At 47.3% G+C, this 27,777-nt stretch overlaps 10 protein-coding genes across 10 annotated transcripts; 6 read left to right on the top strand and 4 right to left on the bottom strand.

Annotated features, from left to right (window-relative positions):
• The first annotated feature begins 1,326 nt into the window (after positions 1–1,326).
• Positions 1,327–2,948, top strand: DEU56DRAFT_985143 (uncharacterized protein). The gene is made up of 5 exons (XM_041360042.1): positions 1,327–1,651; positions 1,712–1,992; positions 2,047–2,125; positions 2,177–2,505; positions 2,559–2,948. Exons 1-5 carry the CDS (start codon positions 1,582–1,584, stop codon positions 2,694–2,696), a joined length of 897 nt encoding a protein of 298 aa, XP_041201470.1. The 5' UTR covers positions 1,327–1,581; the 3' UTR covers positions 2,697–2,948.
• Positions 2,949–3,231: 283 nt separating this feature from the next.
• On the top strand, positions 3,232–4,345 carry DEU56DRAFT_188764 (uncharacterized protein). The gene is made up of 3 exons (XM_041344981.1): positions 3,232–3,425; positions 3,476–3,936; positions 3,992–4,345. The coding sequence occupies exons 1-3, from the start codon at positions 3,266–3,268 to the stop codon at positions 3,992–3,994; spliced, it is 624 nt and encodes a 207-aa protein (XP_041201469.1). The 5' UTR covers positions 3,232–3,265; the 3' UTR covers positions 3,995–4,345.
• Positions 4,346–7,266: 2,921 nt separating this feature from the next.
• Positions 7,267–7,847, top strand: DEU56DRAFT_188713 (uncharacterized protein). Its single transcript, XM_041344980.1, has 2 exons — positions 7,267–7,445; positions 7,497–7,847. The coding sequence occupies exons 1-2, from the start codon at positions 7,391–7,393 to the stop codon at positions 7,802–7,804; spliced, it is 363 nt and encodes a 120-aa protein (XP_041201468.1). The 5' UTR covers positions 7,267–7,390; the 3' UTR covers positions 7,805–7,847.
• Positions 7,848–7,890: 43 nt separating this feature from the next.
• Positions 7,891–11,914, bottom strand: DEU56DRAFT_919556 (uncharacterized protein; the record flags this gene model as incomplete). Its single annotated transcript, XM_041358282.1, has 10 exons — positions 7,891–8,231; positions 8,288–9,126; positions 9,191–10,026; positions 10,079–10,396; positions 10,445–10,523; positions 10,577–10,673; positions 11,381–11,578; positions 11,637–11,722; positions 11,769–11,837; positions 11,886–11,914. 10 exons carry the CDS (start codon positions 11,912–11,914, stop codon positions 7,891–7,893), a joined length of 2,892 nt encoding a protein of 963 aa, XP_041201467.1.
• Positions 11,915–12,886: 972 nt separating this feature from the next.
• Positions 12,887–13,812, top strand: DEU56DRAFT_933783 (uncharacterized protein; the record flags this gene model as incomplete). Its single annotated transcript, XM_041358758.1, has 4 exons — positions 12,887–13,186; positions 13,249–13,410; positions 13,458–13,610; positions 13,663–13,812. Coding segments are annotated over 4 exons (765 nt in total), but the record flags the coding sequence as incomplete, so codon positions are not given.
• A 2,110-nt stretch (positions 13,813–15,922) lies between these two features.
• DEU56DRAFT_841845 (actin) lies at positions 15,923–17,815 on the top strand. The gene is made up of 10 exons (XM_041355013.1): positions 15,923–16,028; positions 16,092–16,128; positions 16,181–16,186; positions 16,244–16,271; positions 16,328–16,396; positions 16,447–17,043; positions 17,097–17,168; positions 17,220–17,364; positions 17,418–17,556; positions 17,610–17,815. Exons 1-10 carry the CDS (start codon positions 16,005–16,007, stop codon positions 17,618–17,620), a joined length of 1,128 nt encoding a protein of 375 aa, XP_041201465.1. The 5' UTR covers positions 15,923–16,004; the 3' UTR covers positions 17,621–17,815.
• A 155-nt stretch (positions 17,816–17,970) lies between these two features.
• Positions 17,971–18,512, bottom strand: DEU56DRAFT_841840 (uncharacterized protein). Its single transcript, XM_041355012.1, has 3 exons — positions 18,404–18,512; positions 18,243–18,334; positions 17,971–18,186 (listed from the first exon to the last, which is right to left on the bottom strand). Exons 1-3 carry the CDS (start codon positions 18,451–18,453, stop codon positions 18,041–18,043), a joined length of 288 nt encoding a protein of 95 aa, XP_041201464.1. The 5' UTR covers positions 18,454–18,512; the 3' UTR covers positions 17,971–18,040.
• Positions 18,513–19,973: 1,461 nt separating this feature from the next.
• On the top strand, positions 19,974–20,514 carry DEU56DRAFT_919552 (uncharacterized protein; the record flags this gene model as incomplete). Its single annotated transcript, XM_041358281.1, has 3 exons — positions 19,974–20,020; positions 20,089–20,189; positions 20,258–20,514. The coding sequence occupies 3 exons, from the start codon at positions 19,974–19,976 to the stop codon at positions 20,512–20,514; spliced, it is 405 nt and encodes a 134-aa protein (XP_041201463.1).
• Positions 20,515–20,920: 406 nt separating this feature from the next.
• DEU56DRAFT_748933 (uncharacterized protein) lies at positions 20,921–22,484 on the bottom strand (the record flags this gene model as incomplete). The annotated part of the gene is made up of 5 exons (XM_041349387.1): positions 20,921–21,486; positions 21,545–21,619; positions 21,671–21,860; positions 21,921–22,105; positions 22,154–22,484. The coding sequence occupies 5 exons, from the start codon at positions 22,482–22,484 to the stop codon at positions 20,921–20,923; spliced, it is 1,347 nt and encodes a 448-aa protein (XP_041201462.1).
• Positions 22,485–24,535: 2,051 nt separating this feature from the next.
• Positions 24,536–27,705, bottom strand: DEU56DRAFT_933756 (uncharacterized protein; the record flags this gene model as incomplete). Its single annotated transcript, XM_041358757.1, has 9 exons — positions 24,536–24,669; positions 24,719–25,237; positions 25,291–25,616; positions 25,673–25,892; positions 25,943–26,316; positions 26,371–26,563; positions 26,654–26,960; positions 27,012–27,162; positions 27,530–27,705. The coding sequence occupies 9 exons, from the start codon at positions 27,703–27,705 to the stop codon at positions 24,536–24,538; spliced, it is 2,400 nt and encodes a 799-aa protein (XP_041201461.1).
• Positions 27,706–27,777: the final 72 nt, after the last annotated feature.

Raw genomic sequence — 27,777 nt, 5'->3', positions numbered from 1 at the left:
TACTTATCTCTATGTTGAGGCTCTGGTATTCGATCCCAAGTACGTATAACCTGTGCCAATGTTGTGCCAATGCAGTGGGGTTCAACTCAAGTTCAACTTATACTTAACCCATGCCGCATTGGAAGCCCCAGGTATCCAAACAACCCACAACAACACTGGCGAAATTTACTCTGGACAATAATTCCGTGTACGTACTGGTACTGGACTCTGGAGTCGAGTTTTTTTTGTCTTTCATGTTATATATTGCTCTGACGTCCAGGCGATGATCAACGATATTACAGCATGCGCAGTCCTCCTGGATGCGTTCTCAGAATTGAAGAGGAGGAACTATGCGGCCCCACGACCCAGACTCCTGCTGCACCGCGCGTCTTTCTGGATGAAAACGTAGCAGCGAGCACTCCGGAAGCAATTAACAGCATCCCAGACTTGGCTTTACTCTACCAGCTTTTCAAAGAATTCAGGAGTTCACCAGCTTGTCGGATTATGGATATCTTGATGCTTTGACATTCCTTGCGCTAAGGCCTCGGTCTCACCTCGTTTTCTCATGGTCATCATCCACAGGACCATGTTATGATGGCATTCGTGACTTTTTCAAATGAAGCACAGGAGAATGGCGACTGAAGAGTCTGCAGTCTTGTCTGGTAGGTTTTTTCTGATCCTTTCCACGACTCAGTACTCAGCAATTGACCTTCAGTTGTATTATATAATGTGTCATGTTGGTCAAGGCGAACGAGACAAGAATAGAGGTCGCTGATGGCCAGCTGGGCCCTCTAGAATTGAGTTCACGCCGGACTGCGCATAGTGCTATCTATGCCTATCCCTGGACTCGTACCGAAGACATGTTACTTATCTTCAGCATTTTGACACCTCTGTTGATGATGATATTTGTTCATATTATCATTGTCGCAGTACTGCTGCTCCTTGATCCCTACTCCTTACTTTAAAAGGCTCATATCCGATGGGTTCGCCTTTATTTTTGCTTCGTGACGTTTGCGTAGGTCTGTGTCTTCCATTTCTTGAATCGTGCCGTCTGCCGCTGAATGATCATATCAAGATTCTGAGACTAGCCGGTTTTGTACATATGGCTGTTGGGTGAGTGCGCTCGATAAGGTTACTCCACAATTTGAATTCGTGTAGATATCAGCGCGATTCAGCATGTAGGTCCAACGGGATGCCGTCTCTATTCAAATCATACTGGTGTCGATCAGAGCGATTCATCGGTATCTCAATGTTCAGCACTCAGCTTTTGTTCTGAGTTACCGACAACATTTACAGCAAATGGAAAGAACACAAATTGATATAGTGGGCTCTACCATTCATCCAGGTAATGGTCATATTCAAGTAAAACAGACGAGATCGTTGCGAGGTCGCGTTGCAGTGCCGTTCGTCACCATCACTGAAATACATGCATTATGACACCCACCGGCTTTCAAAATTTGAAAGCTTCTGGCAAACTCCGAGAATCGAGTCTCTGGATTCTGATGGTGATCGGCGATGTTCTCTGTAATACTAATTAGCTTATAAGTCCCACTGGTGTCTGAGGGTGGCTTGAGCGCTGGTATTCTACGGTGCCCTTTCTTCATGGCGTCCACCGAACTCGCTACGGAGCGTGCTCTGTACATTGGAAATACCATTGCTACAGTCATTTATGGTGAACTTCTATACCCTGTGGGTAGTGGTCTTTTGCTGACAGCCCGTACTCTTGGCATAGGAGGAATTGTATTCATATATGGCTACTCTACCTACCTGCTCATGGCCTCGAGGAAGCCAATACCGCGCAGGCTATTCTACATAAGTTTTGGAGGCCTTCTCTTACTTCTCTTGACAATCGCCAGCGCCAGTAATCTAGCCTTTGGAGAATTGATGTGGATAGAACAGCGAAACGACCCTGGTGGCCCCCCTGCATTCTTTGCTGCCAACTTGTCCGCGTGGTACAATGTCTTCGGCACAGCGGCAGACACTGCCGCAAATATTTTAACAGACGGACTCTTGGTGAGTATACAACATACATCATTATTGAGCGTTGATGTCGATACATTGTGGAAGCTTTATCGCTGTTACATTATTTGGGGCTCAAGGTTGCGAGTAATTGTCATTCCTGCAATTATATTCTTGGGATCTACTAGTGCGTGCTGCGCCATCCACTCTATACCAAACTAACTATCGCTCCCTACAGCTATGTCGGTCATGATGGTGATTGAGAGCGCCGTGCCAATGTCAAATATATGGCAGGGCCTTGCCGCACGATTTGGCATTTCATGGGTGGCATTAACTGTCGGCTTTAACATTATCGTGACTGGACTGATCACTTTCCGGCTGCTATCTATCCATCACAGAGTACAATCTATCCTCAGCAATGAACAGAAGAGTGTTTACACAGGCGCTGTAGCGATCCTAGCGGAATCTGCCCTCCCGTTCACAGTTCTCGGGATCGTCTATATCGCCACCTATATCAAAGGCATCCCAAGTGCAACAGCGGTAGGAATAGTTTGGGGAACCTTTGCGGTGTGTTCGCATGCGCGACTTGACTGCGCTGCTCTGAACTGACAATTCGCTAGGTCTTGACACCCCAGCTCATCATTTTAAGGGTCGCTTCAGGAGTTGCATGGTCGAAAGACACAGAATCTAGCATCACTCAAACCACCCTGCATGACTCATTTTCTGGCAGTAGTAACACGATCATCAAGAATGCCTAGGTTGGGACATGTGGTCCCACGTCCATCTTCAACCATTACTGCAGATATTGGACATTGCCAACTACTTAGCTTTCGGGTTGCGTTACATTGCTTGCATTATGAGTGCTCATGGCTGCTTATGCTTACACCCCATTCATACTGTTGTTTAGTCCGAGTCCGCCCGTTCATTCTTGAATAAACAAACTGCGGTTCATCCAAATAACGGTCCCGGAGGCGTCGATGAACATATGGCCAGGTTAGGATTGGTTGAATTCAGCTCGGAACGGCGTGATGGTTTCAACGGTCCAAATGGATATCTGATCAGATCATATGTACGGCTGTACCTATGATTATCGATCATCAAGCGTAGTCGTGGTCGTAACTTCAATGATATATCAACTAGCTCTGCACAAGCTAGCATAGCCCTGCTGCGGGTCTACCCCCAAGGCTAGTCACGATGCATAATCTCAGAGATGTCCATTCACACTGTGTGCTTGGCAACGACCCGAAGACCTTTATAAAAATCCTGCAAGTGCTTACTATAATCAAACCCGCGATTCCCATTCTGTCTGGATCCCCAGATTCGAACCATGTTCAATCGATTTGAACGTAATATCTACTTGATTATGACTGGATCTCTCGCTATTATATCCATTGCACTTACTAGCATCATATTTAAGGAAATGTTCTCAAGGGGAAACTCTCAGTGTTTCTTGAATACACGCACCCCAGAAAGGCAGAAAAAATTCAGTTAGTGTACTTTCCATCCAAGATAAGCAATAACTTTAAGTCAAACTTAGCTTTCATGGGCGACGATTTTCCCGAGTCATTCGTTGACGTGGGCAAAGTGAAACTCGTGGTGGAGGAAAGTGTACGATTTGCACTAGACCGTCCGGAGGCCAACACCGAGTGGCTTTCCACTTCTCCCCCGGGAACTGGACACGTAGCGCTGGGTCCAGATAACCGAGCTTTCTTCGTGGCCATGTTCCATCAGCTTCATTGTCTAAGACTCTTCCGAACGGCTCTCGTTGGTCAAAATCATAATGCTGAAGGACATGCACACCACTGTCTTAATTATCTGAGACAATGGATACTTTGCCAAGCAGATCTTACACTTGAAGCAGGAGATTTTACCACACGAGACTTCGAACAACACCGCGTTGGTGCCACACACGTCTGCAGAGACTGGGGTGAGATATATGACAGCGTCGCTGTCAATTGGCAAGAACGCCAACTTGCTGCCAGTAGCAATTCTACTACAGTAAGTCTCAGCGACTGCTAGCATGATCAAAGGAATTGACCCTGTTCTGGACAAGTGAGCTACCAGGAATATATGGATCAGTGTATATACCCTTCAAGCAGAATGGCCGCATTATAGGACCGTCATATCATGATGGTAATTTCACTGGACGAATGAGCAAGGGGGTGTTCTACATATCGCTCATTCCGTGTCGCATCAGTTTTAAGCTATTAGCAGGCTGCCGATATGCTTCGCGAAAAGTCTAGGTCAACTCTATGTACCATACGCCAAATTTAAATATCTTTTGTAAAATAGATTAAAGGTGTTGTTTAAGACCACTCATGAAAAAATCTTGATAAACGGCCTATTATCTTTGCAACTTGTAAGTCGGTACCAAGTCATGAAAAGATTTCATGATCACTTGAAAGTGCTGCAAAGAAGTTCAGACAATGCGAGGTGATGCTAATTTGGCTAGAATTCTTACAGCGATCTATCACATGCCTCTTGCCGAGCCACACAGACTCAGAGCTTTCCTCCGAGGCTGCAACAGCGGCATAAGCCCCTCCTAAATTACTTATTCAATGTAGATTCAATCAAAAGCTAGTCGCTACACTTACCTCCTCTGACAACATGGAGCGGTGCAGCCATTATATGGACTGCAAATACCGAAAGGAAGGCAAAAATCTTGGCAACCATCCTACAACAGCGATGTGGAATATAGTGGAGAAAATGGGATGTATACGATGCGGATCAATTTAGTCTTACTAGAAGCTCATCAAATTATAGTCGTCTGACCATCATCGCCTGCGCGCATGCTGTGCAAGATGGATTCCAGGTTTACCCACATCAGCGCCCATGCGCTTGGCTGCTACGAGCTGATTTGGGCTAGTGCACTGTGCAAGATAGTTTCCTCATGGCATCAGCACCTGTGCGCTGGATCAGAAGAACCGAGTTGCTCTTCAAGGGAGTAAAATTAGAGCAAATGCCTCATCCAGTCAGATTGGATGCCTACATTTTAAATCAGTCTCGAAGGCCACTGGTAAGTGTGTTGAGAAACGCGGATCTCAAGCACCGTCATAATAAAACCAGTTGTCCTGCTGGTGATTGTAGAATTTGAATGTCAGGGCATATGAGTGTAGGAATCGGAACTCAATGCTGGGGGAAGTGAAGAAGAACCAGGTTGTAGCTGAGCTCATGCGATGATAGAGGTACGAGCGTCCTTACTCTGAGAGCCAGACTTCGGACTTAGTCTCTGTCTCAGCCGCTGTGGTGCATGTGGCAATTAGATAACGCGAGGGTCAACAAGGACAGAAGGACAAGAGTCTTCATTGTTCCAATCTTCTTCGCTGTCATCGCTGTCGACAGTCTACTAACTTCATCTTTGTGAAGTAGATTAGTCCACAATTCAGATTGTTCAGCCGGCATTTTTAATGGGGATACTCATCTACTTCTCGTATTTTCTGCCTCGATGTCACAAGTGAGAGTATTCACCCGGCCCTTGGGCGTTCGCCAATCGAACTGCACCGACAGTACTATTGTTATTCAAGGTATTGCGTGTAACAGTTGTGAAAAAAAAGCTTGTCAGTGACATGTTTGTTCTTATTTGGCAGCCCAAGTTCAAATTCTATGTCATCGCATGATGATCAAGAAGGAACGTCTTTCTTCTATATGCTCTGGCTAGGGGAGACTAATGCCATCGGTTTCAACGACCGGTTTATCACTGCATCAAATCAATATCTGAGACTAGCAGATTTTACACGTGTGTTGAGTATTCAGTGACTACTTTCAAGTCAATCTGCGGTGCGAGTTTACTCCCTTCTTCTATCATACAGCAGTGCAGCCCAATGCTGAGCGCTGAATGATCATATCAAGACCCCCAACTCCGAATCGGAGATAGTCTAGCAGATTTTGTACCTGCGTTGAGCGTTGAGCGCTGAGCGCTGAGCATTCGGTGACTATTTCAAAGTCTGTTGCGCAAACACACAGGTAAGTCGGCCTCATGGATGAACACCATGATCAAGGACTATGAATAACTCATTGAATAGACCCGCATGAATATAAATCCGTGGTTTATACCTTCATTTGCTCCACTATATCCCACATTGTCGTTCTAACATGATTGCTAAGATTATTATCGTCCTCTCAGCGTTTGCTGTCTATATAATCGCTGCACCACACTCGACCCGCCATGCGGCAGGAGGAGGTAAGTGTAGCGGAGTTGAAGTCGTCATTTCTGTATTGAATGTATAATTTAGACGTTTATGCCGTCGTTGGAGCTGAGGAGAAACCAGCCGAATCTCGGTTTCTCGGAGCGGGGAAGGGCCCGTAATTATCGGCAAAAGTGGAAATTGAAAGTAAGGATGTTGAGCCGTGGGCTGGGTGTGTATAGAAATGTGCTAGATCATCATCATGGATCGTCTTGCATACATATATTACCGCGGTGTGCTTACCACAGCGGAGGAACGTGACGTCTAATTGTGTTCGCTTTGTTTTGAGGGACGCAGACAGCAAGGAATTTAAGAATAGGTCAGGCCTAACTCTAAGTCGGAGATAGTCTAGCAGGTTTTGTACCTGCGTTGAGCATTCGGTGACTATTTACTGTGATTTAATGCGTCTCTATCGACCTTAGATGTTTTGTTGTCGGTCGATATCGATCATCATTGGGTGGACTTGCCGTTGGCCCTGTGTTGTCAATATATCCTCTGCCATAAGTATTTCAGGATCGCTGGTCTTAAATTCTCAAGGTAACTGAAGCACTGATAGTCCTACAATCACCGTACAGCGCCCTTTTCTGAGTCCCTCATGGCGTCCACCGAACTAGCTACGGAGCGTGCTCTGTATATCGCGATTACCATTGGCAACATCATTCATGGTGAGTTTCTATCCATATGAGTAGTAACTTCTTGTTGACAGCCCGTACTCCGGGCACAGGAGGAATCTTATTTCTATTTGCCTATTCTACCTTCCTGATTAAGGCCTCAAGGAAGCCAATGCCGCGCAGGCTCTTCTACATACGTTTTGGAGGCCTTCTCCTGACCCTTTTGACAGTCACTGGCGCAACTAATGCCGCCTTCTGCGAATTAATGTGGATAGAATATTATTAGACAAGCGAAACAACCCCGGTGCCCCCCTTGCATTCCTTGCTGCTAACTTGGCCGCTTGGTACAATGTATTTGGCACAGAGGCAAACTCTGCCGCAAATATTCTGACAGACGGACTCTTGGTGCGTTTACAACATTCATCGTCATTGTGCATTGATGTCGGTACATTGCGGAAGCTCTATCGCTGTAACATCATTTGGGGCTCAAGGTCGCGAGTAATTGTCATTCCTGCAATTATATACTTGGGATCTGCTAGTGCATGCTGCGTTTTTTTGTTTTTTTTTGAACCCATCTATGTCCATTGAGGCTCTATGTAGGACAGTACGTTCTAAACTATAGGACACCCGTGTCCTAGCTCGTCTATGTAGTCGTGAATGCCCCGAGTTGGGACGTATCCCCTCGGTCCGGTGTTCCTGCCGGCCGTTTTAGGTGCGTGCTGCGTTATCTACTCAATATCAAACTAACTATTGTTCCGCACAGCTATGACGGTCATGATGGTGATTCAGAGCGCCATGCCAATGTCAAAGATATGGCAGGGACTTGCCGCACAATTTGGCATTTCATGGGTCGTGTTGACTGTCAGCTTTAACGTCATTGTGACTGCGTTGATCATTTTCCAGCTGCTATTCTTCCATCGCACAGTACGATCTGTCCTTACAGATGAACAGAGGAGTACCTACACAGGTACTACGACAATTTTGGTAGAGTCTGCATCAGGAAAAAACAAATATCGGTGTAGTCCCAGTGACGGCTACATATTGCTACATAGTCACTGTAGTGATATGTAGTTAAATACGGGGCTATGTAGAGCTACGGGAGGCGCTGGGAGTAGTTGTATTCACTGTAGTAGCCAATAGTCCTATTCTAAATGAATCTAAGTACTCGTAGTGGACATACAAAAACTCTCGAGGTCAATGAATGGATTTAAGTAAAATTCACTCGCCAACTCATACACATTCGCGCTCGTCCACGTAGGATTGACCAATTGACCCATCTTGGGTATGAGGTGACATGGACGAATAATCTCGTCAACATGAATCACGGCCGAATTCCGTCGCAAGTGACGAGTTGAACGAGAGATTAGACGCAGACCAGACGACTCGTCTGGCTCTCTGAACGGGGTAAACCATTCAACGTACGCAAGGGGTCGCGGGTATGCGCCAAATTGACGAGGCAGCGTGAACAACACACGGACCTGCGCAACTCGGACAGCGGCTATAATTTAGATATTGTCATTGTAATACTTCGTAAAATGGAAGCCATTGACATACCATTCAGCGTGAGTAGTGCCTTCGATGCTTGGACGCCATCACTGCTAACCAGTGCCATGTCAAATCGATTGGGGGAACCTGGCTTCCGTCCAGAAGACGAAGGAAGCACTTCAGGCGTCGCCCTGACCCGTAGGCACTTGGGCAACTCGGACACACGAGGGTCGGGGGGAAGGATGATGACTACTTGTCGGAAAGTGTCAAAACGATCTTGGGGACCAGGCACAATGCTATGATTGTGCGGCAAATGCTTCTGTAAAAATAATGTGAGAGCGGGCAGGAAATCAACGGCGCCATGCATGGTTTCGAGATGTTGAACAGATCGACGAGGATGTGGGGCAGTCTTTGCCAGAACATGAATGATATCCTGCGAAACAACAGGCACCACATCAAAGCCCTCGTTTTCAGCATCAGAGTCGGAATCATACTCAGATTCCCGTTCTGTCCGGCGAGCGGCACGCTCAGCCACCCATTCGAGGTAAGTGGATCGGCAGAAGACTGCCTCCTGGCGTTGAAGCCATAACGCCATCTGTTCCTCGTAGTCGCGCTTGTTACTTGCGCGGTAAGCCTCTTTAGCGAAGTCGATGTGGAGGCGCTCGGGAAGTTCGGTGTTGAATCCATCTGCAGCTCCGAATAGTTTGATTGACTGTACGTAGTGGGACAATTGATGTAGCTTTGGAATGTTGAAGTGTTCACGCACTGCGAGCTCCTGTAACACATCCTTGTGAGCGTGAAAAACGGTGAGGGCGTTCTCCAGACAGTCCAGGGATTCGCTCGTATGTGTATGAAGTCGTGCGTAATAGCAAAAATCCAGTAAGGCCCGCGTGACAATGACCACTCGACTGTGAATCAAAGCAACTCAATTCGTCAAAACTGAGCAAAAAAACAGAATATCATAGTAAATACCTTGGGACTGCACCAGTAATTAGCGCCATGAAAACGCGCTGCATTTCCTTGTGCTCAGTTCCGGTCCACTGCTTGACGCTCGATATACCTTTTTTAAAGTGACGGAGACCAGGATAGTCTGGAATGGCCTTGAAGCGAGCGTCAAGTTCGGTTTCTCCCACGATGTCGAGGCACCATTTGACGAGATGGTCTTTGAAGACCCCCTTGTGGAGTTGGTGGAGGAGATCTGGCGTGAATGCCAAAAAAATGTTGGTGTGTGGTAAGTTGGCCCAGAAAGGTTTATACACCGGCCTCAGTCCATACTCATCGAATTCTACTGGGTGCTGACCACTCCTCCGTCTCTCCAGTATCTCCTTTGTCAGCTCCGGGTCTCGGATCAGTGAATTTAGCGGATCACCACGCTCATCGGCTGCCACCAAGCACTTAGGGCACCGGTTTTCTTTGCAGCAAGCAATGAGACACTGCTCGGGAAAATCCGCGACGTAGGCCGCAAGTATGGGGTACACTCGTCGAATGAACGAGTCAGCGCAAACCATGTCTACACCATCCTCACCGGCTGCAATCAGCGGCTCCAGCAACAGCGACAGACAGTGGTGGAACAATCGGTATCCAGCGAGGGATCGCGCATCAGACGTGAAACAATCGAGCTTCGTCACAGGTAAGTACCCGATGAGGATGGTTGCGCGTGCGGATGTTTGACGTCGTTTCTCTTTGGCAATGTTGCCAATTGACAGATAAACAGGCCAAGCGGACTTATCACCTCGAAACTGGGATAGCATTGTCTTGTCGGAGGCGAGGATTATTGGAGCTATGGTCGCACCCTCAGGCAGTTCTTTCTGATGTGAAGGTAAGCACCTTTTTCTCGTATCAAATTGATGCGCTACTCACCTGCTTGTCCCACCACCAATCAGCTGTCCACATATCATCGATGATCCGTTCGGTGCCCGCTTCGTCCTCGTACGCTCGTGATGGTGCGTACACCATATATTCCTTGAATAAAGGATTTCCGATAAGTTCCTTGATGCATTCTACAGGGTCGCGGGACCAAAGTTCAAGGTCCTCATGCAGCGACTGTCCGTTCTCATCCGTCCGATTTCCTTTGACGCTAACCTTCTTACAATTCCAGGCCGGTCCATGTGGCAGCGCATCAACTCTCTGTAGGAATGACCGTTTATTATGGAATGAAGGCTTGGTGCGGTTTTGCGTCTATCACTATGGTCAGTACATGTCTTCAGTCATTGATACCAAGCTCACTATCGGTAACTTCAGAAATTCATCCGTTTTAGTCTGCCCAAGGCTTTTGACCATCCATTCAGCAAGTCCCCATTCTTCCCTGCCAGAACTAAAGTTAATTTTCGTTGCAGATACGAGAAACGCGACTCATACTCATTGGCAAAGGGTGCCCACATATCTTCACCTTCACCCTCCTTATATTGCTGATGCCTTTCAAAACTAGTTTGGCCCTCTCGCAACGTCCAACCAGCTTCAGGATATGATTCAAAGTACCGCCTGCCATCTTCTTTGTCCAGTCACTTCTTCAACAGTGACTCGTCGACTTTTAGATGCTATAGGGTTGTCTTCCTCAAAATCGATGGAGCGCGAGCGGCGAAGTGGGGAAAATGAGTCGTTGTAAGCTGGTGCGCCATCTTCGTCATCTGTATCTCTAACCATAGACTCCCATTTTCTTTGACATGCGGGGTGGGTAGCTATATGCTTCTTCACACTCCCACTTGAACGGAAAGGCTTGTCACAGTAACCGCAGTTGTGCAGCATGGTTGGTAATGGTTGGTAAGTGGAATTGATTTTTTTTCAGGTTCATTTTGACAGCATAACATAATTTGACAGGTGCACGGCCCCAGATCGCAGTCCGTTATAGAGACTAGTTTGAGGGCGCCACCAGGTACGTCCATTTCTTCAGTCCGAAATCGCAGTCCGTTATAGAGACTAACTTGTGGTTTTTCTTCAGTCCGAGATCGCAGTCCGTTATAGAGACTAGCTGGTGGGTTTTCTTCAGTCCAAGATCGCAGTCCGTTATAGAGACTAGTTTGAGGGCGCCACCAGGTACGTCCATTTCTTCAGTCCGAGATCGCAGTCCGTTATGGAGACTAGCTTATGGTTTCAACTGAAATTTTTTAGGTTTCGGTCTCAGTGATTACGGCACGGCACGGCTCTACACCAGTCTAGTAATACCATGAGCGGCAAGAAGTAACTCTAAAAGTTGTGCCCGCTTCGCCTCCTCACAACGTTTTGCTTCAGCATCCCAGCGCTCTGCAACAAGTCTTTGCAGGCTCGCTTGTATGATGGTGAGCCTCCCTTGGCCTAGTCCCATTTCGAATTGACGCAATTTCTTTGCTTTCTCGCAGTAACGAATTTCGGCGTCCCAACGCTCTATGATCAAGTCTTCGTATGTATGACTGAGACACTGAGATGGGACCAGGCGTTTGACGGAAGGGGGGGAGCGGATACATGGCCTCTTCAATGGGCACTTCGCGCTCGCCTGCATGAGGCTCCTCGTTATCCTCAACCTTCGGCCTGAAAAATAGTGAGTGTTTGGTATCGGTGAGGAGGTGTAGATTACCTTTTGATGGTGTTAGGGCGTTGATAGCAAGCCTCCGAGTCTGTGTCAGTGGACGCCGCTGACATTAATCTGTAGGATCTGTCAGAGTGGGTGAGTGTTCAAAAGTATGCTCCGCACCGTTTCTTGGCTGAAGTGGAGGTATCCATGGCAGTGAAAATTATTGCGGCGGTATGTCCCTACTTTTTATCCATTCTATTTAACACAGCTTTCAGCATGGCGTTATGCTCGATCAACAAACCCTGGAATCAACAAAGACAAGGTTCTAATTGTAAGTGTTTATGTCTCGTGCAACATTATAAAAGCTGCTGAACCTACAGGTTGTTGACTTGTTCGCACCTTGTGTTTTGAGGACGAATAATCATGCCGCCCCCTCGCAAGGCCACCTCCAAGCCCCCAAAGATAAGTGTTCTGTCGTCACCGCAGGGTAATCAACCGCTTGCGCACACCTCAAGAGGTCGAACACAGCCGACCAACAGAAAAAGAAAACTATCGAGGTGAGTTTCCACAACTATGATATGATGCTTTCACTCACTTTCTCTACAGTATCTGAAACACGAAGCACAGTCCGTCGTCAGGCCACAAAGGAGAAAAAGGCGGAAAAACAGAAAAAACGGGCACTCAAGGCGTCCTATCAAGAGAACCCTGATGACTTCGAGAACGAACCCTCGGAGCTACATAGTGACAGCTGACCATGATGAAGATACTATGGTTTGCACATTCGTCTTGTTTGCCGCCGCTTGAATAGTAGCTGATTGTTTTTTATTTATTTAGTTCTTGGACCGTGCTCTGCAGACGAAGCTGTCCAACACAAAGGTCTTGTCATTCAGCATGGGGAAAATACCCCCGGCATCACGCATCACTAGCGGCAGTGCACACCAGTTGAAGGGTATGTCATTTTGCTCATCAATTGATGGTACACTAATACACGTCTGTTTGACCTAGCACCAATTGATTCTGACAACACTAACATTGATGAGTCTTCTGGTGACGACTCAGACAAGAACGACAATGATCAATCTGAGGCTGGCGCTGGCCAGACTGACGAAGAGGACGGTAACACTGTCGAAGAGGACGGTAACACTATCGAGGAGGATGGTAACACTATCGAGGAACAACTGCCTGCTACTCGGGCTAGCAAGCGACCGCTCGACACTGAAGAGGGCACCACGGTAGCATTGAAGATGAAGAAACATTCAGATGGCTCCCGTCTGCCGAGTCGTGTAAAAGTCACCGACTTTGATGATGTCTCCAAAGACATCCTTGTAACCGCAATCTCTATCTTCCGCTGTCTAATCGTCACACAGGCGCCGTTTCCAGATTCCATTGCTGACGAGACGATGCTGGGAAAAGAAGCCTGGCGTGAGGCTTGCCAATTGAAAGGCATCAACATCAAATTGACGCCTTTAGCAATTAAGATGGTAAGCCGTCTGTTATTTATGTATTCTTGGACTGACTTATATTATATCTTACCTTCTGAAAGCTCTTGAAACGCACATCGCATGTGCGCGGTGAACTCAAAACAAAGATGCGGTCACTAACTCGAATTTTTTTTGGGTTTCGGTCGAGCGAATCGAGGGACGTGATAAGGCAAAACCGTGATCTAGCGGAATCTTTGAAAAATGGTTCATCGTTCGTTTTCAAGGTATGTAGTGCAATTGTCTACTTTCAAGTACTGACTGTGGGTATTAGGACTGGACAGCGAAAACGGGGATATACAAGACCGATTTACTCCAAGATGGGATCAATATCATGTGGTTTGCAAACCGAAGTGACGAAGGCATCGTCTACAATCAGTACTTCAACCCCATGCCTATCAAGGTTATTGCCCTCACGCTTACAGTTGTAAGTCATCTCTCGTGTTCGTACTATCATTAAGATCCCTAAATGTTGTTAGATTGAATGCTGTATTGACGAGTGGATGCAGGGTGTCAAGGAAGACATCAAGTTCACAGCCCTCGCATATAGATCTGTCTACAACAATCATTTGACCTCGCTGCAGCGTTTTGACGAGCGCACGGCACCTTATAAGCTCTTCGAAAGGATTTGTGACAATTTGCATGACGTGGCTTGGTGAGTATCACTCGAATTTTGCAAGTGCCAGTCTAAATTTGCGAAGTTTCCATGCAGGTGTAGTAGATACACCCACTACATTCTCAGAATCCTTGATCAGTGACGAGGCATTCGAAGATGCCATTCGAGAACACCGGCTTCAGGAGGAGAGTGCACGGCGAGGTTAGTGAGAGTGGGAGCCGACTCGGGTCGTAGCAGTACTGCTGTTAGTATCGACTGATCTGAATTCATTGATTTGTTGCTATTTCGTGTGCTATAATCTGAGTCACTATGGTGTGCTATATAGTTGCTTGGAGTCCCACTCCTACGAACTACAATCTACTACTGATTTACTACAGTTGCACCATGTGGTGCTCCATAGCGCTATATAGCACTATGGAGCACCACATAGTCACTTCAGTTGCTATGTAGAAGGGCATGTAACAACCGAGCTACATGGACAACACGGACTATATAGTACTATATAGTGAGATTGTTTTTTCCTGATGTGCTCTCTCCTGTGGCAATAACTGTTGCTATGTATACTTGGCCGGCTAGCTGGCAGGCCCTGATCATCACGCGGAACAATGGCCCCTCGAGACTCTTGTTTCCACCAGTCATGACATCAATAGATGGAGTTGTATTTGAAAACATCGCGACTACACTGTCGATAGTATGAAGGCTGTCTTACATGCGACATAACCTCACCATGACTGACTCGCCCAACTGAGATTCTGTGACGTCCGTGAGCCTATGTGACAAGCGATGACGATTATATATCCTTGATACCTGTTAGCTGGTCAACGATAGCCAGCTTATACGGAAAGTTGTTCATAACGCTTGATGGTATGTAGCATAATGAGAGCTTATTTTGCATGCTCAAAGGTGAAACCTTCGGGTGTTATATCATCATGATCTCTTCTAGCAAGATGTAAGTAGAACACGATCAAAACGCATCATACGATGCACGTAAATATACCAAATCTGATGCAAGAAGCACGCGTGCCATACACGAGTGCAGTCTTCCTGATCACAGTGTTCTGCCATCTTGCACAGCGTACACACAGGTATACAGTTGGTCTCATGGATGAAGATCATGATCAAGGACTATGAACAACTCATTGTATAGACCCGCATGGATATAAATCTGTGGTATATACCTTCAATTTGCTGCACTATATCCCACATTGTCGTTCTAAGATGATTGCTAAGACTATCATCATCCTCGCAGTGTTTGCTGTCTATATAATCGCTGCACCACACTCGACCCGCCATGCGGCAGGAGGTAAGTGTAGCGAAGTTGAAGTTGTCATTTCTGTATTGAATGTATAATTTAGACGTTTATGCCGCCATTGGAGCTGAGGAGCAACCAACCGAGCCTCCAATACTAGGATCTATGACAACTTGAAGCTATGCCACCACGATGATCCGGGAATGATTAATCGGAGGGACGGGTGGGGGGAAGAGCTCGGAATTATCAGCAAAAGCAGAAATTGAAAGTAAGGAAGTTGAGCCGTAGGCTGGGTGTGTATAGATAATAGAAATGTGCTAGATCATCACAGCGGAGGAACGTGACGTCTAATTGTGCTCCAAGGAATAAGAATAGGTCAGGCCTAGGATCGGTAACAGCGTACCTAGCTAGCGAGACGAGAGACTCTAATGAGAAGAGGTACTATGAGGACCCTTGAAGAAGATTTGCTTCGAACCGACTCGGAGTGTGTGAATTTTGAAACTCCCAACATGATCGACGTGCTGATCACCTGCTAGCTATTGTGCTGCGATATATGTTGGATTGATTCGTTGCTCTAGATCTATGTGTTGTGCATGCTGCTCTTTATTTTGAGCTTCCATCGAGCACACCAATTGAATTAGGACCGCTCTAGGCATGCATCGAAAACGGCATTCAATGAAAACACGATGGTTGCTGCAACCCTCATTTTAGGACGATCAGCTCAAACTCATCTCTCATACCTTCCTTAGGCTGCTCCCCATACACTTCAATTGCTAGCTTTCTGTCTGGAATCTGGATCCTGTCTAACGTCCAATGACGAGGTTATGCATTGACCTGCACTGCCTTGTGTGATTCAGAGGTCTGAGTTTGAAATGCACACTCCGCTCGTGATGCGCTTGTGCACCTTCAACTCAATCTCCATCTCCCACCACAGTCTACTACACGACTAATTCACCATGGAAGAAGAAGTAGCTGCCCTCGTATGTTCAATCCCATCGTAGTGCTCGACTCCGTACAAACGCTCAACTTCCTTATGTTGTCAGGTTATCGATAATGGATCCGGCATGTGCAAGGCTGGCTGTAAGTTCCTCTTCGATCTACGTGTTTCACCATTTGATAAGCATCTTCGCAGTTGCTGGTAATTCAAGGCCGTTCGTGGCGCTATAAGGATGCACAACTGATCCCATTTTAATAGGCGACGATGCTCCCCGAGCCGTCTTCCCGTAGGTTTAAGATCGTGTATCATTAAAGATGATCAAGCACTCACACATCCTTACAGCTCTATTGTCGGCCGCCCTCGTCACCAGGGTGTCATGGTTGGCATGGGTCAGAAGGATTCTTACGTCGGGTAAGCTTCGGCAATCTCATTTAAGCTTTCACCTAATTTAACCTACGCAGTGATGAAGCTCAGTCCAAACGTGGTATCTTGACGCTAAAGTACCCCATTGAGCACGGTATCGTCACGAACTGGGACGACATGGAGAAGATTTGGCATCACACTTTCTATAATGAGCTTCGTGTGGCCCCAGAGGAGCACCCCGTCTTACTCACAGAGGCTCCCCTCAATCCCAAAGCTAACCGTGAAAAGATGACCCAAATCATGTTCGAGACATTTAATGCACCCGCGTTCTATGTCGCCATTCAAGCTGTCTTGTCATTGTACGCGTCCGGTCGTACCACCGGTATCGTCATGGACTCTGGTGATGGTGTCACCCACACGGTTCCTATCTACGAAGGTTTTGCTCTGCCTCACGCTATCCTCCGTCTCGACCTTGCTGGTCGTGATCTTACCGACTACCTGATCAAAAACCTGATTGAGCGCGGTTACTCATTCACGACGACTGCCGAGCGTGAAATCGTCCGTGACATCAAGGAGAAGCTGTGCTACGTCGCCCTCGACTTCGAGCAGGAGATGCAGACTGCTGCCCAGTCATCGGCGCTTGAGAAGAGCTACGAGTTGCCTGATGGTCAAGTCATCACCATTGGTAACGAGCGGTAAGATGATTTTACGCTGATTATTGCATTGTCTTGACTTGCAAAATCCCAAGGTTCCGTGCACCTGAGGCTCTCTTCCAGCCTGCATTCCTTGGTCTTGAAGCTGCCGGTATCCATGAGACTACGTAAGAAATCATTCACCAGCAACGTAGTATGGTTTATTTACCCCCGCCTAGGTACAACTCGATCTTCAAGTGCGATCTTGATATTCGTCGCGACTTGTATGGTAACGTCGTGTTGTCGGGTGGTACTACCATGTTCCCTGGTATTGCCGACCGTATGCAGAAGGAGTTGACGTCACTTTCGCCTTCAAGCATGAAGGTTCGTGTCAAACTTTGTTTCACAGTCATAATAGGTATTCATGACTGCTTTAGGTCAAGATCGTCGCTCCTCCTGAACGGAAATACTCTGTCTGGATCGGTGGTTCCATCTTGGCTTCGTTGTCCACTTTCCAGAACCTGTGGTGTTCAAAGCAGGAGTACGATGAGTCAGGTCCTGGTATCGTCCATCGCAGTACGTGTCTGTCATTCTATGACTCTACTCGTTCTCAATTACCCCCGCAACAGAGTGCTTCTAAATGTAATGAAAGAAGTAAGCGCGCAGTGTATGATGTACCTAGGATGACATTGCTATTGATTCCCGGCGATGTCGACGGCCGGAGGAGTTCTATTGGTAGATGCGATACATATTTGGAGAAAATCTTTATGTTGAACCGTTCGTCTGTTGTGCAGACGAGGGACAATTTCATAATAAAAGTTGAACCATGCTTGAATGACGTAGTGATGGCCTGCTCCGAGCCTATGAAGTGCTTGTTCGAATTTCGGACTAGTAGTGTCTAGTCACTGCTAGTAACTAGTAGCTTACAACAAGCCGCAGCCTGGGCCCCGGCGAGCGGTCTGACTGAACCCTCTTTGCACAAAGTGGACATGAACAGAAAGAGAGTGTGCATTGAAAGTGCCTAGATGACAACGACATACATAGTGAATAGTGACCCAATTCATCGCTCCTTCTTAGATTCCGAGAGTTTCTTCTCATCCGCTTCCTTGAACGATTGCTTGTCTTCCATCACAGAAACGACGATGTACGCAATGAGGACTAGGTTGGCCACACATATAGCGGTGATCGCTGCATAGTTGGAATTGCCTTTCAGAATGTCAATCAGTACGAACTCGTGCCTCCAGTAGTATTAGTAAACGTACCAGACCAAACATACTTTTCTGTGAAAAAGTAGGATGAGATTGGTAGGATGGCGAGAGTTGCAGCGAAAAAGAGGAGTTTCATGAGCGCCGCCCTTTGACATCACCAATGGGATTGAGGAGTGAGTGATGTTTTTCGTCTGAGCGGTCTTGTGAAGACAAACCTGGAGGCAGCCTGCTCTGAGACTTTTGCTGCTATGACTTGATCACTCATGCCGAGGTCAAAAATGGATTACTAGTAAACTTTGGTTGTGTTCAAGTTTGGGATATTCGAGCAGCATTTCATGAGTAAGCAACTTGTGTCAGCAACTTCAAGTCTGCCTCGATGTATCTTACATAATCGCTTCCAGCCTTGCCACCCGTCCGTCAATTTTTGGTATGTATCTGCCAGATGCTCAACGATTTCAATTGCATACCGAAGGCGAAACGTTGCTAAGGACCACCGACTCACTGGAGCAGCTCAAACGCTGTTGCTTGCAAGTGGAATCGTCGCCTGCGATGGGCAACTTCTATGAGCTGGTTTCAGTATCGCGTTGTGCTCGACACCCTCGGCTTTGATCACCAACTTCAGTTTTCAGCCTGAACCGCTCAGTTTCTTAGGTCAGGCAAAGCCTAGGGCACCATAACGTGGCCAAGTTGTACTTAGGTCTCCGCGAATTTGTTGGGAACGTCGCCAAGGGGTAAGCCGTAGCGTTCGAAGCATGCTGCCCGTGTTGGGTGTAACTCAGATGGTGACCACGCACTTCTTGAACAAGAAGGTGAGCGTGTTGTTGGCAGATGTTCCTAATCTGCGTAGACTCCAATATGCACATGAGCTTACTTGAGCTACGTCAACCCTCTACAATGTTCACCTCTGTACTCTGGTCAAAAGTGGTGCACACCCAACGATATGTAAAGCGCTGGGTGAAAATGTGGCTGGCATCGGTGTTGATGTGCTGGTGCACGTCCTCAGAAGTAGTCTGGGCGGTTAGGCAGAACTTTGATATAGACAACCCTTTGTTGCTCATTGAAATTGATTGCAGCAATTTCCAGAACATTGTATGCGAAAACAAAGTAAGCGTCGGTCATATCGATCGATTTGCATCTCTCAAACAATCTTACACTACCCTTCAAGACAGATTTCAGTTGTGAGGCGTCCCGTCTAACCTGGATGCAACATACAGGTTGTATTTGCAACTCTCTCACCATAGCCTCTCGTCTTAGTGCTTCAAAGTCATGGGCCCTTGCTATCGATGCTTTTGATGTTCGTCATAGGGCTTTGACCACCGCTGTGTGACTAATGGAGCAAGGTCGTGTAGTAATCTGGCCCGAGCTGACACCCTACTTTTCGTGCCGGGTAACACTGGCGCAACATCAACGGAAGAGTTCAAGCAATCGAGCTTTCGCATTTGTAACGTGTTCAATCATTCTACTGAAGACCAGTCCTCGCACATCCCACAATTGACCATACAGTCGTCTCACGCATCTTTTCATGAACTACTGTAGAGATACGACACTAGGTTCGTCACGGGTCACAGCCATCAACTGAATCGAACCTATTTCACCTGGGCTTCCCATTAAGTAAGCCTTACTATAGTGGTTTGTTACGTGCTGTGCTTACTATTGTTAGGCTTAGTTGCAGCAATCCTCAACACCAGCATTAAATGCTGTCCCAAATAACCCAGGACCTTTGGGTATTTGGCGTAGGTAAGTAGCTCGGCACTGTCGGCACTGTCTGCCGCCTATTTACGCCTAATGCGTCATCCCGACGTGCCCCGCCATGCGCTAAGCTTCCAAACTAGGTGAGACTCTTTTCTCACGCCCCTTGCCCTTCTCCATCACCGCCAACGTCGTCTACCACCTGTTCTAGCCATCGACGCGGGCTTCCTGCACCCCCAACAGCGTCGTTCACCACCATCTTACGTGGATCTGTCCGTTGGACCAAGTACAACGGCTCTGGACACCGCCTAGGTGAGTCTTTTCTCGCGTGCTCTTTGCCCTTATCCACCACCACCAACGTCGCCTACCACCCGTTCTAGCCATCGACACAGGCTTCCTGCGCCCCCAACAGCGTCTTTCACCACCTCCTACGTGGATCTGCCTGCTGGACCAAGCGCAACGGCTCTGGACGCCACCCTCATCTCTCAACAACCCATCTACCACCCTTAGCGTCGGTGCACGCTTTCTACGCCTACATAGACCTTGTACCATCGCTCTGGATGCCACCCTCACCTTTCAATCACGCTATATACTGCCTACTTTACACACCTCGCTAGACCTTTTACCACCACTATGAATGCCACCCTCATTTCTCAAGTAGACCACCCGCTTTACCCAATATCATTGGCATTGCCAACCTATCTACGAGACCCAGTGTATTTCACAAAGTTAGCTTGCTTGTAGTCTGACTGTATGGGACTTTGCGCAATGAAAAACCCTTGAATTTATTCAAACGAGTGACAGACGAAGTATATCTATTGAACTAGATTTGGGCTGCCGGCCCAAAAATAGTATCTAATGTATCCAACAAGGCATCTGGGTCAAAGAACTCGTTAGAAGGTGACACAGGAGCGCTGCTGATGGCTGGAGGAGTAGGGGTACAAAAGAAGTCGAAGGTGGCGGGATTGATGGAGTCGACGGTGCCAGCAATATTGGCATTGTTGAAAGCCTCGGTATTGGTGAAGTTGGTGGAGGCACTAGCCTCAGCTGTTGACATTGCTATTGGTGCTGGCATTGGTATTAGTGCCGGCGTCATCGTTGGTGTTGGTGCTGGTGGAGTTGGTACTGATGTTGGTGGAGTTGGTACTGATGTTAGCGCTAGGGATGTTGGCACTAGGGGAACTGGCACTAGGGGAACTGGCATTGGCAGCTGGGGTGGTCTCGTCTTCATTGTCGGTCTCGACGGTCTCCGTGCTCTTGTACGTCTTCTTGCGACGACCCGATCCATCCGTAGACCGTGCCCGCTTCTTTCCCTTGTCTGAGCGAGTCCGGCGGCGGTGGTCCGTGATCTCACCACTTTCCAGCTTCTCGTTGCGCTCTTCGAGGAGTTGTTGAAACTCCTCGTCGTCAATTTCTCTCCAGCAGATGGCACGAGACTCCCACTTCCGACGAATCATTTCAAGGTCAGGAAGGGCGCTCGAGGCTTGGCTGAGGTTGACGAAAGGGATGTTAGCAGGCCAGCCTTCGATAACGACTTTATAGCGCTGGATAACGTTGCGGAAATAATTCGCCCAGTGCATCTTCGCGTTTTCGTCCTTAGTGATTGCCACTACATGGTAATAGTAATTAGAATTGTAGTATGAAAAATAAATTGAAAGAAAGCTCACCAAGTCCCTTCTGAATTTCGTGGCGGATCGCCGCACGAACATCGGAACAACGCTTTTGATGATTTTTCGCAGCACCTGTTGAGTAATGGAATTTAGTGTGATGAGCAAAGGTACAAGCAAACATACCTTTCATGCCCTGGACAGCGAATCCTTCCATCTTGCTAATTAAATCTTGATTGTCGATATTCATTACAGACGACATAAACTCGTCCACACCTTCGGTAGCAAAAGCGACACCACGAAGAGGGAGGTCCGTGGACCCACGCGTCGTGTAGAGGATCGCCTCGGCTCCCGTACGGCTCCTCAAATTGTTAAGCTATAAACTGTGTCAGTGAATCGAAAATGAAGATGCGTGAGGACTCGCCTCGTTCTCAACGGCCTTGAGGGTCTGGGTGACATCATTAACCTTTGACTTTGTTGAAATTCGGATGCCCGTGGCTTGTGTCTCCTTGTGCTCGCTGTACTCGAGCAAAATCGCAGCCTTCTCGTCATCTGTGAGCTCTTGATATTCCGCACGGTGGCTCTTGACGAGTTCTTGTAGGACGTCCTTGCCTGTCGCCCCTTGATGGCACAGTAAGTACGATGTTCGTGTGTTGTCAAACCACGTACCATTCTCTTGATTATCCTGCCGTTTTTTCCAACAGAATGCGTTCCACGCATTCAACTTCGAGCGCTTGAATCTCATCATCCCCCGGCCTAAACATAAGTCATTTTGTACACGGCGGAAACTCTTGTGGTGAGAAGATGCGATTTCCTTTACGGTCTCATCGAGACCGTTCCAAGCATCACCGAGAGCTGATCTGAATTGATGCGCATTTTCACGACGCCGAGCAGTAAGGGCAGCGCGGGCCTCCTTACTGAGAGTGACCCTCGTGCGACGAGTAGGCAAAGCCTGGATGCGTTTGCGAGTCTGTGTCGCGTGAAAGGTCTGGGTGGCCATTGACCTGGGTATTTCAGCGGTTAGTAAACACCCACGCAGCCAATTTATACGCAAATGGCGAGCACAACGGAGCACATATATTGGTGTAACTATTCAAAAAAAACATCGGTGGCTTTTGCCACACACAATCGGGGATCTAGAACAAGAACAAGAGAAAAAACAAGTAAAGTGCGCACATAAAAACTAGGGCGCCAAGAAATGTGAATATTTGTGAAAGGAACGAAGACGGCGGCTAGAAAGTGATTAAATTGTCAATCAATTCAAATAACGGTAGAAATATAAAATACCTTAGTGTTTGTGGGCATAGCTCGGTTGCTGTGAACGTCAGAATTGAGTGCCCTACTCAGGTTCAATGCCTGTTCATAAGTCAGGTTCCATTTCGGTGATTGAAGCACAGCCTCCCAGCGGCTGCTGCGAACGGAGCCGATGAGCTGATGAAGTTTGGGAAGTATGTGATCGTCTAAACCGAACCGATCAAGCACAGCATCGGAGTGCGGACCTATGCTGATCAAGGGGGCCCCGGCTTGGAAAGATGCTGCTGCACCAGTTGACTTGGTCGTATTTTTGGTACCGGGGGGCTTTGGGACAGTTGCAGTACCTTGTTGAGCGGCACTCAATAGAAATGCGTCAGCGTTGCGACGCTGCCGAATGTCTGACTTGCTCTTGCTAGGCGATGCTTTCGCGAGGGCTTGACCCATCTGAACAGCAGCTGAAAGCGACTTGTTACTAACTTCAAAATCACGTTCGAACTGCTTGGTGGGACGAGCGGAACACTGAATACGTGCACCTGTGGCCACCAAGGGTCCAGGCAAAAATGGGGGTCCAGAAGGATTCACTTGACTTGCCGGGTCTTTGAAAAAAGTAAGCTTGTGAACATGGAAACAGAGGAGACTCACAATGCCGGGGAGGGATGATGCCCTCAATGCGACAACGTTCTGCATAGCGCTGCAGATGGGGGATGACAAACTCCTCGCTGAAAGCCTGCACTAAGGCTGATAAATCTCCCCCAATCCGCTCTGGTGTTTCACGATGTTCCCGTGGCGTAATGTACAGATCGACAGTGAAGTGCTCCGGAGACAGCGTTTCTGAGGCTTCAGAACCAGCACAACGCATGAGGATGGAAATTCCACCATCAAGACGATCTTGCATTGTGATCTAACAATCTATGTCATTAGTATACAAAGATAGAAAATAAAAAAAGCTCACCGCATCAAACAGGTCTTGTAATGCTGCGTCAAGGAAATCTTCTTGTGTGATGGATCGTTCGTTTGATGATGTGTATGAATTGAAGGCGATATGAGATGGATGGAGGCCACCAGGCTTTCGGGTATGATAGTGAGTACCGTCAACGTGGGCTTCATGCTTGAGTAACGCGCGAGCTGCTGCCTGTCGTTCTCCGTTGCTGAAACCTTGAGCAAACGAGCTTGAGTGTAGCGCTGCTAAGCTGGACAGTGAGAAGCGAGCCACCTGCACTGGCTTGTCCATAACACCAGACACAGTTTCTGGAGATTCTGCACGAGCTGGAAGTGTCTTGTTTGGAGTGGTGGGGGAGGGGGCATAGACAGAGTGAACCATGGTTGAAGCGCGAGGTTGAAGCGCGAGATTTGGGAGAGCGGTTATGAAAGTAATGAAATTTGAGGCCTTGAGGCATGTATTGATACCGATTATGTTAAGAGTGCGCTCCTAAGTCATAAGTATTAGTAGCAGGTAAATATCATGAGCGCAGATCACAATATGTAATTAAGTAGCAGATGATATGTAGAAAGGGAATGTGTTAAAGAGCCTAAGTATATAGTAGCAGATGATATGTAGAAAGGGAATATGTTAAGAACGGCCTAAGTATGTAGCAGATGATATGTAGAAAGGGAATATGTTAAGCTTGAGGATTATCATATGTATATTGAGCGCAAATCACACTACACCGCAGAGGAATATTTTAAGGATCATCATACATTTCTCCCATTCCACTACAGTTCGGCCACTAGCATTTTGCGTGTCTGAACATCTCGAATTCCAATATCAACACTACTATTGTATTTTCGACGCAACATTTACTCTACAACGGATGCCAAAAAATCAGCGAAATCTTCTACATTCTGTTCTTGCTCCTCATGCTCAAGATTATCTCCACCACTTTGTTCGTCAGTTGTTGAAATTGTCGAAGTCGCCATCATCCGCTCAGGTTCTGCATTAGAGATATGTAAGCTGCAAATAATGAAGAGCGGGGGACATACCATGGCTAGATGTGCCGTTGAGTCGAGTTCCGAGGCCTCTTTTGCCTGAAAAGCCTGCCTGTGACATGATTCGATCTAATCTAAACAAATGCGCTGCATTGATGGCAGCGCGACTGCGCCATTGACGTTGCAGTTCAAGTCCAACAGGTTTGTTGGATACGAGAAGGGAATTGATGGTGGCATTCACAGTGAGTTCCTCATCATGTATGGCTGTACGCAACCGACGAATTTCAATATTCAAGCGTTGAATCTCTTCACGGGCACGTTGAAGTTTGAAGTACTTTACCGTAGCTTCGCGATGCGCAGGTTTGGTCCAGTCCAGGGTGCGAATGTCAGAACGAGACTGGCGCAAAAGATCGAACTCGCCCAGAAAGCTGTACTCCACTATATCTTTCCAAGTGAGCTGTGGACGCGGAGGTACAAGAGCAGCAGCCTGCAGATTGAACCGGCTAAGTGCGTTCCGAATCGCCTGTGATCGACGTTGTAGAGCCTTGCTAATTTGTTGACGTAGTTTGTAGCCTAAAATAAACAAAATAAACACTTATGTGAGTGCGCAAATAGCATGATCTTACCCGTGCCTGAAAGCGAGAGTTTCGACAACTCAAATAGACGCATCACGACAAGTCGTTCTAAGTCATCGAGTGCTGTGCGGTAAGTCAAAAGTGAAGCTTCTTGGTGAAATTGACGGTAGAGTTCGCTGTCAATCTCCCATCGCTTGTCAATCCCAAGTTGAATCTCTAAATGCGAAGCCATCGCTTCCGCATTTTGAAGCTTCGAATATGATCCGTCAACTCGGATCCGGGCTTGATTGATGGCGGTGTGCATTTCCTGATAGCCGCCGACATGAATATCCACAAGCGCCCGATTGGCGGCTTCTCGTGCTGTGTTCCATTCCTTTCTGTCATATACATAATGTAAGTGCCAAATAAATACAAATTAAACTATATGACTTACTGGCGGACGACAACTTCATCAAGAGCTTGAACATATCGAACACTGACACGATCCTTGACAGGGGGTTCCTTCAGGCCATCGAGGTATGAGCGCTCTTCCTTGTGAAAACGAACGAAGTCGGTGTGTGTGAGATTGAGGACACCTTCCAGTGAGGAAAGTTCGCTGGTGAGAGTTTGAATGGCAGTGAGTGCCTCTCGGTAATGATTCTGTAAAAATGTACCTACACATCAACCCGTTAGCTTAGGATTTCGTAAAATGATAATAACTTACTAAGCGCTGCGTACTTGTCATCGTCCCAAAAGGCAAAGTGTTGCTCGATCGTTTGATGCCGGTGAAATGGAGTAGCGTGGCGAGTGCTGCGCGCAAGCTCATTTGATGATGAAAAAATGTGTTCACAGCCTTCTCCCTCGGTGTGGCCAGTACCTTCTATGTACATCGGATGCCAGTCAATTTGACACCGTCGGTTGTGAGCATGGCCATGGAAAGCTCCGACCATCAGTCGTAAATTGAGTTCACGAGCTCGGGGTCCAAGGCAGCTATTTTCCAGTGTCTTGGAAAATGCGCATCCAATATCGTATGCAACGCCACCATTCTTCCCGTAGACATTGAGCAGATGATCTAAAATAGCGAGCGGGTATTTTGAGCTTGAAAAATCAGTCAGCGATGATGATGACAAAATCAAAATCAAAATTACATACAGTTCGCCACTTTTGACCATATCACACACTAAAAGAATGAACCGGTGGCGACAGGCCGCAATAAAAATGCCAGATTCATCGAAAACTGAAAACATGCGTTTACGTGCTTCCGGACCAGCATTTCGCCAGCGGTCAACGCAGTTGAATGGTGCCGAGTCGGACTGTACCACATCCTCCCAGTCATCAGTGGGATCTTGCTGATCAGAAATTAGGTTTGTATATTTCATATCAATTGAAAACTTACTTCATGAGGTTGAGCGCCATTAAGTTGGAATTGGTCAACGTTCGCAGCGATGGAGCCAGTAGTCAGAACGTCGAGTCCGCGAATCATCCCTTGGAGATGTGCCGTAAATAGAAGACGACCATCTTTTCAAGCTATTGTTACCGTCGATGGTGGCAAGCCACTCAAAAGTCATGTTGTCTTCGTCATCTAGTTTGTAACAGCAACAGGGACACGAGTTGAGAAGGCGCCAATCTTGTGTATCGCGCTTCAGTGCTGCTTTGATGAGGGAGTCTACCCGATGCAAGATCTCAAGGTAAACATCATATGCGTCCGAGAATTGCGTATTTAGATATGGTTGGTAAGGGATCTATGAAGCAACATTGTAATTGATATATCACAATACAATTGAATATCGTACATCATGGAGGTGGCATAGGGCCTTGCACTGCGCTTGAACACTGAACCGGGGGCAAGTCCTGTGAGACTGTCGATAAGCCGCAAGCGTGCGGAGAGAAATGGCGACAGTCGGGTGCAGCGGAGAACAGCCAAGGTAACCATGATATATAAGGCTTTCATTCGGAAACCTGTGGGAGGCAAGGGGTTGCAGCGATGCGAATTTTCGGCCTAGAATACTGTTGAGCAAAGTTTTCTGACCGGAAAGAAAAATATTGCTTACTAAAAATGTCGACCAGCTCGATATTCTGCAGGATCAGAGTGTCAGCATCATCACGTAGAGTGTCATCATCGCTCAAAACACTTGGCATGCCGTCACCATTATCTCGCATGCGATAGTCCAGATAAGCCCTGACCAGGCCTTCCATCTGAAGATCCCAGTTTGCATTCTGAACATTAATGCGGTCCCCACGTGTACGTGGATCAACGTAGTGGCTAGCACGCGTAAGCGCATGCTAGTGGGCATGAAATCAAATAACTTACAATCCAGAGAGGTCTGCCATCTGCTGAGCTAGCCCCTGGAACACCTCGTACTCTCCGCCCTCGTGGCTAAACTCGGCTCCCTCCTCGCCCGGGGGAGCAGTGTATGGTATAGACTCAATATCCGTGTCATAATCGATGAGCATAGTCTCGACAGCCGCACGATCTTCAGCTGACATCTCTGCGGAAATGAGAAGACAAACATCTAAGAAAAATGGACACCATACCTTGTATACATGATTGCCGCTTGG

The sequence above is a fragment of the Suillus clintonianus genome, assembly GCF_016758775.1.
Source record: "Suillus clintonianus strain FC179 chromosome Unknown DEU56scaffold_171, whole genome shotgun sequence".
In the NCBI taxonomy this organism is placed as follows: domain Eukaryota; kingdom Fungi; phylum Basidiomycota; class Agaricomycetes; order Boletales; family Suillaceae; genus Suillus; species Suillus clintonianus.
The sequence above is the reverse complement of the archived record's forward strand: the minus strand, read 5'-3'. Positions and strand labels throughout refer to the sequence as shown.

Bases quoted from the DNA above. Each gene is read 5' to 3' on its own strand.
- DEU56DRAFT_841845 (XM_041355013.1), top strand. From the start codon at position 16,005: ATGGAAGAAGAAGTAGCTGCCCTC. The intron at 16,397-16,446 runs GTAAGCTTCGGC...TAACCTACGCAG, and splicing joins CAGAAGGATTCTTACGTCGG to TGATGAAGCTCAGTCCAAAC. The intron at 17,169-17,219 runs GTAAGAAATCAT...ACCCCCGCCTAG, and splicing joins GCCGGTATCCATGAGACTAC to GTACAACTCGATCTTCAAGT.
- DEU56DRAFT_985143 (XM_041360042.1), top strand. From the start codon at position 1,582: ATGGCGTCCACCGAACTCGCTACGGAGCGTGCTCTGTACATTGGAAAT. The intron at 2,126-2,176 runs GTGCGTGCTGCG...CGCTCCCTACAG, and splicing joins TATATTCTTGGGATCTACTA to CTATGTCGGTCATGATGGTG. The intron at 2,506-2,558 runs GTGTGTTCGCAT...ACAATTCGCTAG, and splicing joins TAGTTTGGGGAACCTTTGCG to GTCTTGACACCCCAGCTCAT.
- DEU56DRAFT_188764 (XM_041344981.1), top strand. From the start codon at position 3,266: ATGTTCAATCGATTTGAACGTAATATCTACTTGATTATGACTGGATCT. The intron at 3,426-3,475 runs GTTAGTGTACTT...AGTCAAACTTAG, and splicing joins AGAAAGGCAGAAAAAATTCA to CTTTCATGGGCGACGATTTT.
- DEU56DRAFT_841840 (XM_041355012.1), bottom strand. From the start codon at position 18,453: ATGAGTGATCAAGTCATAGCAGCAAAAGTCTCAGAGCAGGCTGCCTCC. The intron at 18,335-18,403 runs GTTTGTCTTCAC...GTGATGTCAAAG, and splicing joins TCAGAGCAGGCTGCCTCCAG to GGCGGCGCTCATGAAACTCC. The intron at 18,187-18,242 runs GTACGTTTACTA...ACATTCTGAAAG, and splicing joins AGAAAAGTATGTTTGGTCTG to GCAATTCCAACTATGCAGCG.
- DEU56DRAFT_188713 (XM_041344980.1), top strand. From the start codon at position 7,391: ATGCCCCGAGTTGGGACGTATCCCCTCGGTCCGGTGTTCCTGCCGGCC. The intron at 7,446-7,496 runs GTGCGTGCTGCG...TGTTCCGCACAG, and splicing joins GTTCCTGCCGGCCGTTTTAG to CTATGACGGTCATGATGGTG.